At 41.6% G+C, this 19,772-nt stretch overlaps 1 protein-coding gene across 1 annotated transcript; it reads right to left on the reverse strand.

Annotated features, from left to right (window-relative positions):
* Positions 1-803: 803 nt before the first annotated feature.
* Positions 804-19,540, reverse strand: fosl2l (fos-like antigen 2 like). Its single transcript, XM_067418545.1, has 4 exons — positions 19,159-19,540; positions 18,857-19,025; positions 17,286-17,393; positions 804-1,477 (listed from the first exon to the last, which is right to left on the reverse strand). The coding sequence occupies exons 2-4, from the start codon at positions 19,013-19,015 to the stop codon at positions 1,193-1,195; spliced, it is 552 nt and encodes a 183-aa protein (XP_067274646.1). The 5' UTR covers positions 19,016-19,025; positions 19,159-19,540; the 3' UTR covers positions 804-1,192.
* Positions 19,541-19,772: the final 232 nt, after the last annotated feature.

Below are 19,772 nucleotides of genomic sequence, written 5' to 3' on the forward strand. Positions count from 1 at the left end.
CGGTTTTGAGTAATGAACCAGGCTGGGAGTTTTTAAAAGCCTCAGGAATCTTTTGCAGATGTTTAGAGTTAATTAGTTGATTCAGATGATTAGGTTAATAGCTTGTTCAGAGAACCTTTTCATGATATACTAATTTTTTTAAGATGGGAATTTTGGGTTTTCATGAGCTGTATGCAAAAATCATCAGTATTAAAACAATAAAAGACCTGAAATATGTCAGTTGGTGTGCAATGAATCTAAAATATATGAAAGTTTAATTTTTATCATTACATTATGGAAAATAATGATCTTTATCACAATATGCTAATTTTTTGAGAAGGACCTGTATATGCTTTTCTTTCTAATGTGAATCACAAAAGAAGGTATTTTGAAAAATATGTGTTTTTTGTTTTGTTTTTTGCCTTCTACAATAAAAGTCAGTGGGTCGTAATAGTTGTAAATTGTAATTTTTTCATCTGAAAATTATAACAGTATAACCAACAGTTATTGTGCTTTTCTGTTCGAAACCAATATTTACTGATAAACTATTTATAGTAATTATAGCACACATAAAATGAAATAATTATGTGACATATTTAATATAATTATTAGAGTTCACAAATTTAAACGTGTTTTTTATTGAACAATGTTTTTTTTTTTAAAGTTTATAAATTCATAAACACAATTTGGATAGAAAATGACACAATGATGTTCATCATTGATTTGGTTTAATTTTTAATCATTTTCAAACCAGTGATGTTAGACATCATTGATTTGATTTTATAATTTTTAAACCATTCTAACTTGTGCTTTCTGATTATTACAAATCATTAACGTTAAAGCCAGCTAGATAACATTAACTTGGTACCTCACTCAGTATTTGGGATATTTTCATGTCAAGCCCTTGTTATGTATTTCAGAAATCAGATAAATGTATAAGGTCAGTGCATTTGGGGTCAGACTTAGCACATTTAAAAATACCAAACATTAACAGCCATTGTTACAAAATATCACTATTCCAAAGACAAAATGTCACAATAGACGTAGTTATTGTATCACTTAACAGAGAAAAATTATGACAAAGCACCAGAAGTGATTTCACTCCCATCTGGAATGGTTTTCTTAGCACATGAAAAAGTTGGATGTTGAATGCAGAATGTCTATTGCGTAGTGTAATGAGGTATTTACAGAGATATTGAATTCTTCACTAAGTTTAACGCAAGTCATGGCATTTCTCGGTCAGTGCCACTGCATGTTGGAGCGCCAAACTCTCAGACCCACTAACATCATCCAGAGGTTCCTGTTTTATTGTGTTGGAAATACTGGATGGTAGAAGCTCTCGTGACAGAAAGGTGTCCAAGGAATGAGGCTTGTTCTGTGCCAGTGTGCAGATGGATGCATGGGATGCCAGCAGAATTTTCAGCTGTTCCTTCTCCTGTTGCAGGCAGCTCACCTGCCTCTGCAGCATGACCTGCTCCATGTGCAGGCGCTCGGTCTCCTGAAAACAAATTCACAGCTGGTTCTCATTAGCATGTGCTGCTGGTAATTATGTAACAGTACCAGATTTCACTGAAACACACTGCTGGATTGTCCAATGGAATTATTGTTTCAATTTCCCAAGTCATAGTTTTCACGTTACGTCAGACCCTTAGGAACGTCCACCTGAAGGGCAAAACAAGGCTACGCAAAAGTCATTTTACCAAATTTGTACTAATCTAAGACTGGAAAAAAACTAGCAAATGCCGGAATGTCTATTTGAGGAATGAGGACTCTCTGAGAAAACAAAGGAAATTAACATATGAACTGTCTCCCATGCACCATTTGAGATGCAAGTCTCACCTCAGTCATCCAAATCTACATCTTTCTCTATTGAGGCCCTCTTCCCCAATTTCCTCCTTCCTCATGCTGGGATCACTGAAAATACACCCAAAATCTATTTGATTCAATGTCAATCCTCACAATACAGTATTATATGTGTTTGATATCGTATGAAATGTCTAAGTGTGACTGGTACAAAGATCTCATCCCCACAGAAGTAAACAAGAATATAATAAAGGTTTTAAGATTAAGGTTGAGATATTTAGCTTAATGTGTGATGGGCGTGTCTTCGGACAAATGTTTTCTACCTCCTGTCATCAAATATGTCATCTATAGAACTTGATTAATGCAGATTAATGCAGACTTCACCCATTGTGAAGTCATGTTTACATTTGAAAGACGTTTCTGTCTTGGTCTGGGTATTTAGGGTCAGCCCATAACATTCAGTGTCTCCAGACACTCAGCTTTGTGTAGTTTTCAGAAGTCAGGTATCCATATTTTATTTTGTACTTCAGAGTATTTGATGTATGGATTATCATTTAAATGATTATGTGATTATCGCAGTTATGCAGTTACAAAACCGATTCCAAAAAAGTTGGGGCACTGTACAAATTGTGATTAAAAACAGAATGCAATGATGTGGAAGTTTCAAATTTCAATATTTTATTCTGAATACAACATAGATGACATATACAATGTTTAAAATGAGAAAATGTATAATTTTAAGGGGAAAAAAAGTTGATTTTAAATGTCATGGCATCAACACAAGTTAAGTTGGGACAAGGCATGTTTACCACTGTGTGGCATCCCCTCTTCTTTTTATTTCAGTCTGCAAATTTCTGGGGACTGAGGAGACAAGTTGCTCAAGTTTATGAATAGGAATGTTGTCCCATTCTTGTCTAATACAGGCTTCTAGTTGCTCAACTGTCTTCTTTGTCCCATCTTCCTCTTTATGATGTGCCATATGTTTTCTATGGGTGAAAGATCTGGACTGCAGGCTGGCCATTTCAGTACTCAGATCCATCTTCTATGCAGTGCAGCCATGATGTTGTAATTGCTGCAGTATGTGGTCTGGCATTGTCATGTTGGAAAATGCAAGGCCTTCCCTTAAAGAGGTGACGTCTGGTTGGGAGCATATGTTAATCTAGAACTTGGATATACCTTTAAAGGGATACTTCACCTCTTTTTCACATTGAACTTATTTCCTTAACTAAGATGAGTTGATATATACCTCTCTCGCCTCAGCACGTGCACTTGCGTGCACTAACCGTTGTTGGTATTTCAAATCACCAAAACAAACACGCCCCTACCCCCCAAAAGGGTCTCGCCCCTATTTTGATAGCCCCACCCTCACACATTTGTAAACCCAGAGGCATCAACGGCTAATGCAGAATCTCTGTGTATCTAATCCAGGTCGAATATTCAATGAAAAAGTCACCCCATCTATCAAAAAAACACAAACCGTTCTTGTGAACAACTAGATTTTACATGAGCTAGACAGTCAAACTAAGTCATAGCGATCACAAAATCACAAACTGTTCTCATGAACAACTCTATAGCACGAGCCGATAGTCCAACTAACGACATATTACAATTATGACAAGATTAGAGATAGCGATCACACTGTTCTCATGAACAACTCTATAGAACACAAGCACGACAGTCCAGCTAACGTCATATTACAATTATGACTGGATAAGTGTTACACAGATCACGAAAAGAGTAAACAAACATATATTAGGAGTATAGTATCTTACTTGTCGGAGACATTGTGTGAGCTGATGCTTGAAGCACACAGTGAGGAGATTTAGATGCTTCATACGGTGTGGAAATGAACGGGGCTTTATCATCGCTGAAGTGAGACACAATACGATCGCTAATGGACTAACAAGCAAACATGACACACGAGCATAGTCAAGTAGCATATATTAGGCTAGTTCTCCTAATGTCCGTCTTGTGTGACTCATGTGTTTTGAATAATGACGTGCACAGAGCGAGAGTGATCGCTCTTCTCACCATCAATAGCAGACACGCCCCTTACCTGCTGATTGGCTACAAGTTTGTTATTCCACTCGGCCCGTGTCCTTTTTCTAAAACGGTTTTGAAATAACACTTTTTTTTTAAATAACACTTCAAATATTTAATTTAAATACGGTTGGGTAGTAAATACAGTATAGTTGAACGATCAAGTATGGTGACACAAAATAAAACGTGGTTCAACTGGTCTTAGTTAATGGAATAACATAGTTTAATATGAAAAAGCGGTTAAGTATCCCTTTCAGCATTGATGGTGCCTTTCCAGATGTGTAAGCTGCCCATGCCACACGCACTCATGCAACCCCATACCATCAGAGATGCAGGCTTCTGAACTGAGCCCTGATAACATCTTGGGTTGTCCTTGTCCTCTTCAGTCCGGATGACATGGCATCCCATTTTCCAAAAACAACTTCAAATTTTGACCACAGAACACTTTCCCACTTTGCCACGGTCCATTTTAAATGAGCCTTTCCCCAGAGAAAACACCTGTGCTTCTGGATCATGTTTAGATATAGCTTCTTTTTTTACCTATAGTCAGCAACGGTGAATGGCACGGTGGATTGTGTTCACCAACAATGTTTTCTAGAAGTATTCCTGAGCCCATGTTGTGATTTCAATTACAGTAGCATTCCTGTATGTGATGCAGTGCTGTCTAAGGGCCCGAATATCACGGCATGCAATATAATTTTCCAGCCTTGACACTTATGCACAGAGATTTTTCCAGATTTTCAGAATCTTTAGATGATATTATGCAACGTAGATGATGATAACTTCAAACTCTCTTCAAACTGCAATTTTTCTCTGAGAAACTCCTTTCTGATAATGCTCCACTATTTTTCACCACAGCATTGGTGATCCTCTGCCTGTCACGGTTCATGAATTCATTGTCTCCTTCTTTGTGTCTTGTGAGGTTGTGTGGGAGGCGTGGCCACTGATTATGGGACTCATCACTTTCACCTGCTGCACTCATCAGTCTCACTATATATACCGCTCTCTCACTGGCACCCATTGTCAGATTGTTACAGGCGTTTCTGGCGTGGCTGGCTTCGGCTTCTGTTCCCCTGGGGGATTATCTCTGTTCCTGGTCCAGGATTCGGCCTCTGGTTGTCCGCTGCGTCCCTGCTCTGCCATATCGCCTGCCTGACCGCCTGCACCTGACCTTCGCCGCAGCTCGCCTGCCTGTACCCTGGAGCCTGTCTCTTTATCACTTTACCTGTTATCTGAGCTTGGTTTATTGTTGACGCTTGCCGTCCTGTGGAACAATAAACTTGTTTTTGATTCGCTATTGGATCCTCTCTGTCTCTCATTACAGCCGTGACAGAACAATCTGACCATTATGGATCCAGCGAAGATGAACGAATTACAAGAGTATCTCAACGCGAACAGTCTGCGGATGGATCGCCAGGAGCAACAGGCGACTGCTACCACCCAGGCATTACAGGCGATGGCGGAGCAGGTGTCCGAGCTCTCCAACCAACTTCAACAGCTACGGATTCCCACTGCGCCCCCACCACCGCCGCCGTTTCCCCAGCCACCAGCTAACATCAACCCGCACGAGCCCCGGATTCCGACGCCCGAACGCTACGCTGGTGAGCCCGATCTTTGTAGATCATTTCTAACAAGATGTTCATTGTTCTTTTCTCTGCAATCCACCACGTTCGCTTCAGAGACTTCCAAGGTGGCGTTGGTAATCAACCTGCTCACGGGCCGTGCGGCACGCTGGGGAACGGCGGTTTGGGAGAATCGCCATCCGTGTTGTTCCTCGTTCCTCGCACTCACGGAGGAGATGAAACGGGTCTTTGACCGAGCCGCCGTGGGACGCGAGGCGGCCCGCAAGCTTTCCGATCTGCAACAAGGCAGCAGACCCGTTTCTGATTACATCATCGACTTTCGTACCCTGGCCGCTGAGTGCGGTTGGAACAAGGAAGCGCAGTGGGACCGTTTCCTGCATGGGCTGGCTGACCGTGTACAGCGAGAGGTGTACACCTTGGATTTACCTACGGATCTCGATGGACTGATGACGTTAGCACTTCGAGTTGACTCACGCCTGGAATCCCGCTCTCATATGCGGAGGACATCTGAGTTTCGTGAGCCCAGTGGCACCTACACGGTCAGCCCCACCAACGATCCCGAGCCCATGCAGGTGGGTAGAGCTCGGCTTTCCCGGGAAGAGAGAGAGCGTCGCAGAGCGGGGGGTCTCTGTCTCTACTGTGGTGCGGCGGGGCATTTCCTCAACCAGTGTCCAGTAAAAGATCGAGCCCGGCAGTAGAAAGGAGGTTACTGTCGGGTGGAGCTGCGTTAGAGAAAGCCTCGTCCGCGACTCTCCTTCCGGGAAGATTGCAGTGGGCAGCCAGTTTTCACATCTGCCAAGCCCTCGTGGATTCGGGAGCAGAGGGTAATTTTATCGATCAGACTCTGGCACATCGACTCAGGATTCCCGTCACCCCCCTTTCCAGTACCATCTCTGTTCACGCCCTCAATGGCCAGACTTTACCCACCATCACCCACATCACTGAAAACATTACACTCACCATTTCTGGGAACCACACTGAAACTATCACATTCCTCCTCACTGACACTCCTCACGCACCTGTTGTCCTCGGTCATCCCTGGTTACAGAAACACAATCCCAGGGTTGACTGGGGACATAATACTATCACATCCTGGAGTAATCAGTGTTATGCCTCTTGTCTTGTGTCTGCTCGTTCGTGTACGTCTAGTTCTGTGTTGCAGGAGGAGACGGTGGATTTATCTAACGTGCCCAAGGAGTACCTCGACCTGAAGGAGGTGTTCAGTAAGTCCCGGGCTGCTTCTCTTCCTCCTCATCGTCCCTATGACTGTGCTATAGATCTACTTCCAGGCAAGTCTCCGCCTAAGGGCAAGTTATATTCACTTTCTACTCCTGAAAGGGAGGCCATGGAGAAATACATTTCTGATTCTCTAGCTTCCAAGTTCATCCGTCCTTCCTCTTCTCCAGCGGGGGCGGGGTTCTTTTTCGTGGGTAAAAAGGATGGTTCTCTGCGACCTTGCATTGACTACCGGGGGCTGAATAACATCACGGTAAAGAATACCTATCCTTTGCCGTTGATGTCTTCAGCTTTCGAGAGGTTACAGGGAGCATCCATATTCACGAAATTGGATTTACGCAATGCCTATCATTTGGTGCGCATCAGGAAGGGGGATGAATGGAAGACTGCATTTAACACCCCCAGGGGGCACTTTGAATATTTGGTCATGCCCTTCGGGCTGTCCAACTCTCCCGCAGTCTTCCAGACACTGGTCAATGACGTGCTGGGAGACATGGTAGATCAGTTTCTTTATGTTTACCTGGATGACATACTGATTTTTTCTTCTTCTCTCCAGGAACATGTCCAGCACGTCAGACTAGTGTTACAGAGGTTGCTAGAGAATGGGCTTTTTGTCAAGGCGGAGAAATGCGCGTTTCATGCACAGTCGGTACCATTTTTAGGTTACATCATCTCGTCCGAGGGAATGCGCATGGATCCCGATAAGGTTAGGGCTGTGATAGATTGGCCAAGTCCAGATTCCCGTAAGGCCCTACAGAGGTTTCTGGGGTTCGCCAATTTTTATCGGCGTTTTATTCGCAACTTCAGCCAGCTAGCCGCGCCTCTGACTGCCTTGACCTCCACCCGAACGGCGTTCAGGTGGTCGGTTGCAGCCGAGACTGCATTTACCAACCTGAAGAGCCGCTTTGTTTCGGCTCCCATTTTAGTGACCTCTGATCCATCACGCCAGTTTGTGGTGGAGGTTGACGCGTCAGAGGTGGGGGTAGGAGCGGTTCTATCCCAGCGCTCTTCCTCGGATGATAAGATGCACCCTTGCGCGTTTTTTTCTCATCGCTTGTCGCCAGCTGAACGCAATTATGACATTGGTAATAGAGAGCTGTTGGCAGTCAAACTGGCATTGGAGGAGTGGCGTCATTGGCTAGAGGGTTCGGGGGTTCCTTTTATCGTTTGGACCGACCATAAGAATCTGGAATACATCAGATCTGCTAAGAGACTCAACTCCAGGCAGGCTCGGTGGTCCCTTTTTTTCGGACGTTTTGACTTTTCTCTTTCGTACCGCCCGGGTTCCAAAAACATCAAACCCGATGCTTTGTCGCGCGTTTTTGACCGCTCCGAACGCCCGTCTACTCCCGAGTGCATTTTACCTGAGAGACTTAGAGTCTCCACACTCGTATGGGAGGTCGAATCGAAGGTCAGGACGGCCTTAGAAGGGGTAACGCCTCCGCACGGTGGACCACCGAACCGATTATTCGTTCCGGAGGGAGTTCGGTCCGACGTTGTTCGATGGGGACACTGCTCCAATGTCGCTTGTCATCCAGGAGTTAATAGAACCAAATTTTTGGTTAAGCAACGATTCTGGTGGCCCGGTATGGCTCTTGACATCCGAGATTTTGTTTTGGCCTGTTCAGTCTGTGCCATGGGGAAGACATCTAACCGCCCTCCCGATTGGCTCCTTCAACCGCTGTCTGTCCCTTCGAGACCCTGGTCCCATATCGCTCTAGATTTTATCACCGCCCTCCCGCCCTCCCAGGGCAAGACGGTTGTTTTAACCGTCGTGGACCGATTCTCGAAGATGGTACATTTTGTTCCCTTGCCCAAATTACCCTCAGCCAAGGAGACAGCGGTAGCTGTCGTCGATCACGTCTTTCGTTTACATGGCCTTCCGATGGACGTGGTTTCCGACAGGGGACCCCAGTTCGTGTCCAAATTTTGGCGAGAATTTTGTAAATTATTAGGGGCGACGGTTAGTTTGTCTTCGGGGTTTCATCCTCAGAGCAATGGCCAGACTGAGCGGGCCAACCAGGACCTTGAGAGAGGGTTACGATGTTTGGCCTCCAGAAATCCTTCCTCCTGGAGTCAACTCATCTCATGGATTGAGTACGCACATAATTCATTACCAGTGTCAGGTACGGGCCTTTCGCCTTTTGAATGTAGTTTAGGGTACCAGCCACCTATCTTTCCCAGTCTGGAATCCGAGGTCGCGGTCCCCTCCGCGCACGCCTTCGTCCAGAGGTGTCGAGACACTTGGAGTAGAGCCCGTGAGACTCTGCTCCGGGTGGGTGTTTCATGTTTCCAAATTAAAACCTGTTTTTCATGCTCCTATTAATCCGCCTACCCCGGTTCCCCCCCCGCCGCGACTCGTAGATGGGGAACCAACTTATACGGTCAATCGTATTCTGGACGCTAGACGGAGGGGACGCGGATTCCAGTACTTGGTGGACTGGGAAGGTTACGGTCCGGAGGAGAGAAGTTGGGTTCCTGCTAGGGACATACTGGATCACTCCCTTATCGATGATTACAATTGACAGGTAGGTCCTCCTGGGAGCTCCAGGAGGCGCTCCTAGGGGGAGGGGTACTGTCACGGTTCATGAATTCATTGTCTCCTTCTTTGTGTCTTGTGAGGTTGTGTGGGAGGCGTGGCCACTGATTATGGGACTCATCACTTTCACCTGCTGCACTCATCAGTCTCACTATATATACCGCTCTCTCACTGGCACCCATTGTCAGATTGTTACAGGCGTTTCTGGCGTGGCTGGCTTCGGCTTCTGTTCCCCTGGGGGATTATCTCTGTTCCTGGTCCAGGATTCGGCCTCTGGTTGTCCGCTGCGTCCCTGCTCTGCCATATCGCCTGCCTGACCGCCTGCACCTGACCTTCGCCGCAGCTCGCCTGCCTGTACCCTGGAGCCTGTCTCTTTATCACTTTACCTGTTATCTGAGCTTGGTTTATTGTTGACGCTTGCCGTCCTGTGGAACAATAAACTTGTTTTTGATTCGCTATTGGATCCTCTCTGTCTCTCATTACAGCCGTGACACTGCCCATCTTGACTTCTGAGAGACACTGCCACTCTGAGAGGCTCTTTTTAAACCCAATCATGTTGGAAATTGACCTAATAAGTTGCAAATTGGTCCTCCAGCCGTTCCTTATATGTACATTTAACTTTTCCGGCCTCTTATTGCTACCTGTCCCAACCTTTTTGGAATGCGTAGCTCTCATAAAATCCAAAATGAGCCAATATTTGGCATATTTCAAAATGTCTCACTTTTAACATTTTATATGTTATCTATATTCTATTGTGAATAAAATATTAGTTTATGAGATTTGTAAATGATTGCATTCTTTTTATTCTCAATTTGTACAGTGTCCCAACTTTTTTAGAGTCGGGTTTGTATCTCTAGTAGATTATGAACGGGTAATGTGTGATTAACTATTAAATATAAATGACCAAATAACCAGTCAGCATTCTAACCTAAATTCAAGGTCATAATAAAATGGAGTCAGATAAAAATACATTTAAATTAAATCCGGACAGGCTTACACTAAGTACTAATATAGTGAGACCAAATTCAATATACACCTATTATTGATGCTTACTATGTTTGTGCAATTTTGAGTATGAGGCCAGAATACAAATGATATAGTAAAAAAAAGTGTTTAAAAGTGCACATCTAATTCTTAAGTGGAAGGAAGCGTTTTTCCCTCACGTGCAAAAAAGCACAGAGTCATTAGTTGGGTTAGAAAAATAATAAAATTATATAGTTTTTTTAAAGTAGAAAATTATATTTATTAACAAATGTATTAAAATAAAAAGTGCTTAAAAGTCTATAACTATTCTTGAGTGGAAGCTTTTTCCCTCATGTGCAACAATAAAGCACCGAGTCATCCGTTGAGTTCGAGGCTAAAATAACCTCACATGCAACCGCAACCGATAGGCTATAGAAATTAGGAATAAACATTTTACATTTTTCAAACTGACTCAATTGTGGTTACCGATTATGCTACCGTAATTCTGACCCAAATTGCTTTGTCGCCTTTCTGGCTGTTGTTGTATGGTGATATTTTTGCAAATGTTTCTTTAAAAAAATCTATATTTGTCCACTGGAACGATAAATTTAAAAATTTAAAACCCTTAAATTTAAAACTGTTTATTTAAAGCAATTATTTTTCAAACAGATGGAATTAGAAATACAGGCCTGTCCCTAATAAAAGACTGCTTCAAATAAAAGCCGGTTCCCTTCAGCAGTTCAGGTAAATAAAGGCCCCGGTCTTTATTTGAGGAATTACGGTATGTCACATAACCTGCTTTTTGGAAATGCCCTCAGGTGCTGTATATGGATCACAAGCACCCAAAACAGGTTTTATTCTGGGTTAGAGATGGGCGGGGTTGGGGGTGCAGGGTGGGGGGGTCATAAATCCTCACATAGACCCATAATAATAATACTTTTAATTTGTACCTGTGCTCTTCCTACTTGTATAACAACTTAACAAGTAGGAAATATACATAAATTGTTATCAGTTTACACTGCATAAGTTATGAACTATATAGAGATTAATATATATAATATATAAGGTACTGAAGTTTAGTCAAGAGCAGAGCATATTTAGTAAGCAATTACTTCTGTTCTTTACATTGTCATTATAAGTGGTTAATGTCACTTTAAAAGATCTTTCGCTGTCGCATATGATGCGGATATGAGATACTGAAGTCGCAGTTACAAAACTTACAAAATGCGTGACTGTCCCCCACCCTGCTCCTCTTCAGAAAAATTTAATTCGCTGTCCCATTGATCACGGTATTTACCGTGACAGATCATCTGTCCTCACACACTAACCTCGCGACAACGGCCACCTACAGTACTGTGGGCCATAGACTGTAGGCTACTGCAGATGGCAGTTATCGCAAGGCTAGTAACAGAGCTCAGATTGGAAATGTTTTAGTTTTTATATAGTTTTATATATTTAGTTAAAATATAGGATATTTACAGGGATATACTAATACGGGAGGACGGCGGGAAAGGATGGTAAAATACGGGACTTTCCCGGCCAAAACGGGATACTTGACAGGTATGATCAAACGAATACTATTATTGGCTGTTTGCCACACGTGTCACCCTTTCAGGTGCACACGCTTCAGAGTTAATCGCAAACTCTGGATTAAACCTGAGTTGACATAGAACGTTAAGACCAAGCTTTGAGAAACGGTTGAACTTGATCTAAATTTGTCAACTCTAAACCTACTCTGAAACTCAGAGTTTGTTCAGCTAGCTTCATGTAACAGGCCTCCACAGATTTTAGTTGAAAACCATGTTGTGTAAACTGCCCCTTCATTGTCCCCTAGTTAGTTTCCTTAGTTACTGATTATGTTTACCCGTTTCTCATTTAGTTCCCTTGTTTATACATGTGTATATAGGGGTGTAACAGGGCTTTTGGTTCGTTGCACGTGTTAATCTTTAGAGTCAGCTTGTTTTAAACGCGGAAAACACTTTAATCCAAGTTCCCATGTGAATATATTAAGTATACAGTCCATGTTATCATGCAATTCAGATGATAAATGCAGTTTTGACGCTCTTTAATGTGACGCGAGAGATCACTGTAACTAGGTACGTCAATATCAATATAATTATCAACATCTACGGTTTATGTTTTAAACATCAAAACATTATTTATACTGCAGGTTATTAATTTGTCACCTCTGAGCTGTATTAAACATGATGTAAATTTCACTTCAGATGCAGCTTCTGTGTTTCCACTGCACTGCAAAGATACATTTTGTTGATAATTACTTAATTTTATTGGTAACAGCCTTATTGTGTCTTATAATTCCTTTTTTTTAAATGTATGAAATTGACACAAAAGATGATGCATGTATAGGTTTAAATAAGTATTAAATATTCTGAATATGAAGAATATCATAAACTTTGGTAGTCAATGACCACGGAAGTGCTAAACCTGCCAAGGTACCAGCACAGTAACACACAAATATTGTCTAATTATCGTTAATGAGAAACCTTTTTTTTTCTCACTATCGCACACTTCTACTAGCATATTCTCATATATATACTCCGGAGACCGCTACGATTCAACCATGGATTAAGAACACATTATGCACATAGTAAACCAATTCAATTTATTTTCATATTGCATGACAGTTACAGTACAGCTTCAAATCTGTACAAAATAAACAGAAGTTTTGATTATATTTGTTAGATGCATAATGTGTGTTTTGTATTATGCATTTTGCATTTTAATGTAATGTGAATTAAAACATTTGTGTTATATCAAAATAGGCGTGACCCTGTCGCTGCCTTCCTTGGTGTTGCAGGGCATTCCAAATGAGCGATTATTTTCAGCGAAGTTTGCGACAGATTTGCCGTGCCCAGGGCGTAGGGAGCAGTGAACACTGTGTAGGGATCCTGTCAATGGGAATGCACCTTCTGTCTCTCTCAGTATGAGAAGTAATTGCTGGTTAGTAGAGAGGTGGGTAGGGGTGTGCGATATATCGTCTGCGATAATATCATAATTGTCATTTTAACAATGTGCGATCTGACATCGAGTATATCCCTCACACGTGTGCGCGTACACTACGTGATGTAGTCTTGAAGATTAGAGTAGTCAGGGTGCACGCTTTCACTGCATGTATTTTTAATAAATATCACAGGAAGAATCCAGATATTACCCGGCCTTGAACTGTCACCTTATCGTAGTAGAGGGGTTTGAGTACATGAATGATCCTAGGAGCTATGTTGTGTGCGGGGCTATATGCCCCTGGTAGGCCCTCCCAAGGCAAACAGGTCCTTGGTGACGGGTCAGACTAAGAGCAGTTCACAAGCCCACTATGACAAACTTGAAATCAAGGACAGAGACGTCGCCCGGCATGGTGCAGCCTAGGCCCCACCCTGGAGCCAGGCCTGGGGTTGGGGCTCGTATGCGAGAGCCTGGTGGCCGGGCCTTCCCCCATGGGGCCCGGCCGGGCTCAGCTCGAAAGAGCGACCACCTGCAGGAGGGATCATAAGGGGCTGGTGCATAGTGGATTGGGTGACAGTCGAAGGCAAGGCCCCCGACGACCCGATCTCTGGACACGGACACTCGGTCTAGGGACGTGGAATGTCACCTCGTTGGCAGGGAAGGAGCCTGAGCTTGTGTGGGAGGTCGAAAGATACCAACTAGAAATAGTCGGGCTCACCTCCACGCACAGCTTGTCCATCACCCGGGCTGAAGTCATCAAGGTAGTTAATAAGGTCCTCGGTGGCAAGGCGCCGGGGGTGGATGAGATTCGCCCTGAGTACCTTAAGTCTCTGGATGTTGTGGGGCTGTTTTGGCTGACACGCCTCTGCAGCATCGCGTGGCAGTTGGGGACAGTACCGGACTGTCCAGTTGGACTGGGAGACCGGGGTGGTGGTCCCTCTTTTCAAGAAGGGGAACCAGAGAGTGTGTTCCAACTACAGGGGGATCACACTTCTCAGCCTCCCTGGGAAAGTCTATGCCAGGGTACTGAAGAGGAGAATTCGGCCGATAGTGGAACCTCGGATTCAGGAGGAGCAGTGTGGTTTTCGTCCCGGTCATGGAACACTGGACCAGCTCTATCCTTCACAGGGTGCTGGAGGGTTCATGGGAGTTTGCCCAACCAGTCCACATGTGCTTTGTGGATTTGGAGAAGGCATTCGACTATTTTTCTCGTGGCACCCTGTAGAGGGTGCTCTGGGAGTATGGGGTCCGGGGCCCCCTGCTTAGGGCTGTTCAGTCCCTTTACAACCAGAGCAGGAGCTTGGAGCATTGCCGGCAGTAAGTCAAATTTGTTCCCGGTGCATGTTGGTCTCCGCAGGGCTGCCCTTTGTCACCGGTTCTGTTTATAATTTTTATGGTCAGAATTTCTAGACGCAGACGAGGGCTGGAGAGTGTCCGGTTTGGGGACGCCTCAGGGTTCCCCCGGAGGAGCTGGAGGAAGTGGCTGGGGAGAAGGAAGTCTGGCCGTCTCTGCTTAGACTGTTGCCCCCGCGACCCGGCGCCGGATAAGCGGAAGATAATGGATGGATGGATGGATGGATGGATGGATGGATGGATGGATGGAATCCAGATATCAGCATTATAACATGTGCTATTGATTTTATACAAGTTTACTAAACAAGAATTTAATAAGCGACTTACATTTTAGAACCCCTATTGCCCATTTCGCCAACGGGAATAGTTCAAAACAAGTCACAGCACTGTAATCGCGTCTCTTAGCAACACACCTTGTCAAATCATTTGAATCAACGATTCAGTGATAAGACAGATTAATATAGGGTGTGGCTCAATCATCTCCCTAGTTCAGTAGTCAGGGCACTTAGGAGGGAGTCAGCCCATTGGCTTATGTCCCGAACAGTGACCTGACTAGTGAGCTAGGAAGCTGATTGAGACGTGCCCATAGTCATCGTTCCCGAATGAATCAGTAGTTTGAATCAATCAGTTGAATATAAATGACTCACTCAGTGACTTGCTGCCATATACATCATATACGTAGACGCCCCATGATGTGCTGGAGCGTGATCCAGCGTCACCGCTATATTGGTTGGGTCTTTCCACTCAACGCTAGCATTCAGAGTCAATGGAGAGAGAGCAATTATGCCTGTATTTATTGCAGCTTACGGTTGCAATAATGCAATATTGATACCAGATCGCATGGGATTACATTTCACAAGTAAGATTGAACAATAATTTAGGTTATTTTACAATTTATACATCATTATCATTTCATGCTTGTGTCATTTGTGGTGTCTGTAGACCTATTTCACAAAGTAAGGCTGCAACACATCGCAAAATTAACTACCCTGGAGTTACAGAGTGCAAGCATACGCAAGAAGCTGTGCAAAACAGTTCTTTTTAAAGGATTTTAGCTCCCCAGTCCCAGTTGCAAGCCTGACAGGGTAATGTAAGATGTAAGATGGAATGACCTGGAATTATAACGTTTATTATAATAATAATTCTGAGCTGGTGCAGTATATATGGGAGCTTGTATGTGTTACAGAAGGTGAGTGAGTGTGTGTGTGTGTGTGTGTGTGTGTGTGTGTGTGTGTGTGTGTGTGTGTGAGAGAGAGAGAAATAAATCTAAGTGAAAAATCAAACTTGTTTCTTTATTAAAATATAAAATTCATAAATGTATACATTTATCAATATGCCTGTGTGAGTGTGTGAGAGAAATAAATTCAAATGAACAATCAAACTGGTTTCTATATAAAAAAATATAAAATTCATTCATTTATACATTTATCAATATGTCATAGTCTACCATATGTCTTAGTTAAAGCTCGTAATACAAAGTCTTTCTATATGAAAGCAGAATTTTTCAATGTGTGACAGCATCCTGTATCATAACTAAGCCTCTGCAGTTTGTAACAAACCAAACCGTGTGAAAATCCAGTAAAAACTCGGCGAGTTATGATCATTGTAGTTGAGAATACATCTTCCTCAGTAGAAATAAATGCGGGAGGCGGCGCATTGGGGACCCATCCAAGATGGTGCCGCGCTGATACGTCCGCTCCAATAGGCAGCATAAGTCTATGGGGCGTCTGCGTATATTATGTCTATGCTTGCTGCCGCCTAGTAGCGGTTTTAGTTTCACATTTAAAGAATCTTCATGTTTTAAATAATTTCAAACATCAATATTCAACATTATGTGTTTAAAACATCAAAACGTTATTTATGCATTAGGTTATTTGTCACCTCCAAGCTCATTAAACAGTCAGTGTAAATGCCACTTCAAATGCCAGGTAAAAATGCTCATAAAAGGAAAAAATACATTTAAACTTTTTGGAAAAGATGATTTCTGTCACTGCTGTGAACTGACCACCACACAGAATATGAAGAATATCAAAAACTTTAGGAGTCAGCTGGTCACCAGCACCAAGGTAGCATTACAATAACACACTCAGCAAAAAATCATTATCGAGAAAATCCCAGAAAATATAGAGGTATAATTTTTTGTCAGTATTGCACACCCCTAGGGTACCGTTTTATTTGGAATTTAACTTTTTCTTCTGTTTATGTTAGCTAGGGAGTTTATTTTGCTGTACTTTTGTTTCCTTTTCTTTTAGTTTAGATAGTTTGGTTAATGAGGAGTTTGATTGGTTATGTTCGTTGTTTTGGCAGTACCTACTTCTGAATGTGATGCACTCTTTTTTATTTTTCTTGATTTTTTTAAATGAAGACCATTTTCTTTTGTGAAATATAATGTGGTTATTTGGGTTATTGTTGTGAAACAATTCTGGGGCTGGAGAGAGGCGGGTGTCATGCTGTTGCACACTCATTCACCACTATCTACTTTGCTGTTGAGTTTCTCCCCAAACAGAAAATTATAATATTTTAAAGAGTCAGAGATGTGGGTGAATATTAATTTGCTTTTTCTTTTAATGGCAATAAATGAATGAAGCCAAGTCTTTGGAATGACATGAAAGTGAGTAATTGATGACAGAATGTATTATTAGGTGAACTATCCCTTTAATACTTGATGATTCATTCTTAATTTGTTATTCACAACAGGTTCTTTGCACAATTACAAAAGTCGCAAGTTAAAACTGGACAAACAAGATAGAAGTATTATCATAATAATAAATAAATATTCACCACCCTGAATACTATATGAAAAAAGGTAGTACAGCACTATTATTCACCTCTTGCAGAAGGTCAATGAGTTCTCTTCTACGGTTGCGGCATTTGGCAGCAGCCATCTTGTTACGCTCTCTTCTCCGTCTTCTCTTTTCCTCTTCATCTGGACTGAGCTAATATTGGAGAAAAATAACCATGTTAAACCATAAAACTATATTGTTATATATAACTATTACAGTTCTTCTTTTTTTTTCTTTTTCTTTTTTTTAAACAATCACTAGGACACATTTCTTATTATTTAGTTCACTTAGTATTGATAAATTCACTTCAAAACTCTTCACACGGTTCCCCTAACCAAATTTCGACTTGGCACAGTTAATCATTTCACTTTCAAAATGCACCTTAACATGCTTAACAAGCTATCAAAATGTCTCAAATTAAGTTATTATTCCATAACACTGGCAAGGTTGTCAACCAACAAAACAAACTTTGTCACTCATAAAACAGTGATCTAAGCAACAAACACAAATTATACAATGTATAATTAGCATTATACAAGGTTTTCTTTTGTAAAGTTTATTTACAAAACAAAACAAATAGCGCTCTCTGCTTTTTATAAGTCCCTGCAGTATATGTAACATGATTATAGTGTTTACATTACAGTACAAAATTATTTTGATTTTTTTGTTATTATGTAACGGAAAGACTAACACCTGTAGCTGTTCAGCTACATCTAACAGTTATTCTAATACTTAATTTTTTGAGACTCAGAATATATTTCAGGTATAACTATACAAATCAGTAAATTACTGTCATATTCAGATTTAAATGATGTTTGATATTGAACTTAAGTTTAACAGTTTTGAAACAAGTATTTAAACATGCAAACTGGCCAAAGTAAGAAATGTGTTCATGTAATTTGTAGCGATTAAATGAATTTTGTGCCAAAGCAATGATGAATAATCCACAGCCCACATCACTGAGTGAAAAGATATGAAAAAGTGACCCAAGTACTGCGTAAAAATTTTAAAACATTTGAATAATCTATTGATTCCCATTACTTTACTGATCTTTACAGATATACATCTAGAGGGACCAATTGTCGAATGAGAAAGTTGTCACACTAACACTATCTCTCTGTACAAGATTTTGAAGTTGCAAAACACAAATGGGGTGAATACAGGTTGACTGGAACACTTTTTGACTTGGAAACATTGTCCCAGTCAAGCTAAATTCACACCTATATGTTTTGTATTGGCAAGTACTTTTAAATATCTTAAATTGTGTGCTTTGAATGTGAATACATCAATAACATCATATTTTGCTAGCTTTATGGAACATAGTAAACTAATTCAGGCAAGGTCCATCTAATGAAGACAAATTTAAATTGAAAGACTGAACTATGATTTCAGGACAAGCATAATATGTCATTTTATATGTAAGATTAGTGCATGTGCTGCCATAATAGTATACAATATATTAATTGCAATATTTGTTGACCTAAACTTTAACATTTTTGCTATTTTGTTTTGTTTATATTTTTTGTTTGATGTATAGGCTAGTCTAGAGAAAATCACTAACCCAAAAAACAGTTAAAAAAAAATACCTTACTATTTAATATTTTAAGTATTGTTACCTGTAAATTTCGTTTGAAGCTTCCTTTCTCGGTTGCTGTTGGTTCACTGGTGTGGTCCAGTGTCTCACTGGGCATCACTGGCTCGATTATCCACCGCAGCTCTTGCCTGGATGTGACTGCATTGACCGTGGCGATGAAAGGGCTTTTCGGTTCCTGCATTTCGATATGTCTGAAAAGAGGAGAGTGAAAAAGAAAGATGCTGTAAATGAAATTAGATAACATGGAAAATATTGCGTTTGTACCTGCAAATATGGTTAAAAAAACATGCGAATTGATTGACCTAACATAAATTTGCTACTCACCAGATTTCGCCTCCAGAGATGCAGTTTCGTTCAATTGCGAGATCAGATTGATCCATTCCAAATATCTTTAAATTAAATTGTATTTTCTCTCATATGGTGACGGAAACATGAAACAGAAACGCCAAAAGCTATCAAGGATTTGCCATGGTTGAGCTTTATTAGTCCCGGTGTAGAATTTCCAGTTCCGCCCATGCACTTTTCTTTCAATTCAATCAGTGAAGCAACAGGCATTCGCTGCTGGCCTAGTAGCCTATTATACTTATTTGACGAATGTCTCCTGAAAAGGGCAATTGCGTCAGAGCGTCAACCGTTCCATGGATGTGGAATTACCTTACTGTGAGTTACGTCATCAGCTATATTTCCATGCACCAGCAACACACGCTCAGTCATCCATAAAAGTCGTGAATTCTCCAACTATTCAAGAAATTACCATCTTCAGCAAACAAATTAATTATCTCAGCTTGCGAATGATTTTTTGAGAGAGATAATAAACAGTTACCCGCAGAATTGCTACCTTAATCTCTTTTTGATTCAGTCTGTAAAACAAATACATAAACGATTTATTTATTCAGTTCATTTGCAGGATCACATAATAATTTAAGAAAGGATCTTCT

This window comes from Pseudorasbora parva, chromosome 15, assembly GCF_024679245.1.
Source record: "Pseudorasbora parva isolate DD20220531a chromosome 15, ASM2467924v1, whole genome shotgun sequence".
NCBI classification, from domain to species: domain Eukaryota; kingdom Metazoa; phylum Chordata; class Actinopteri; order Cypriniformes; family Gobionidae; genus Pseudorasbora; species Pseudorasbora parva.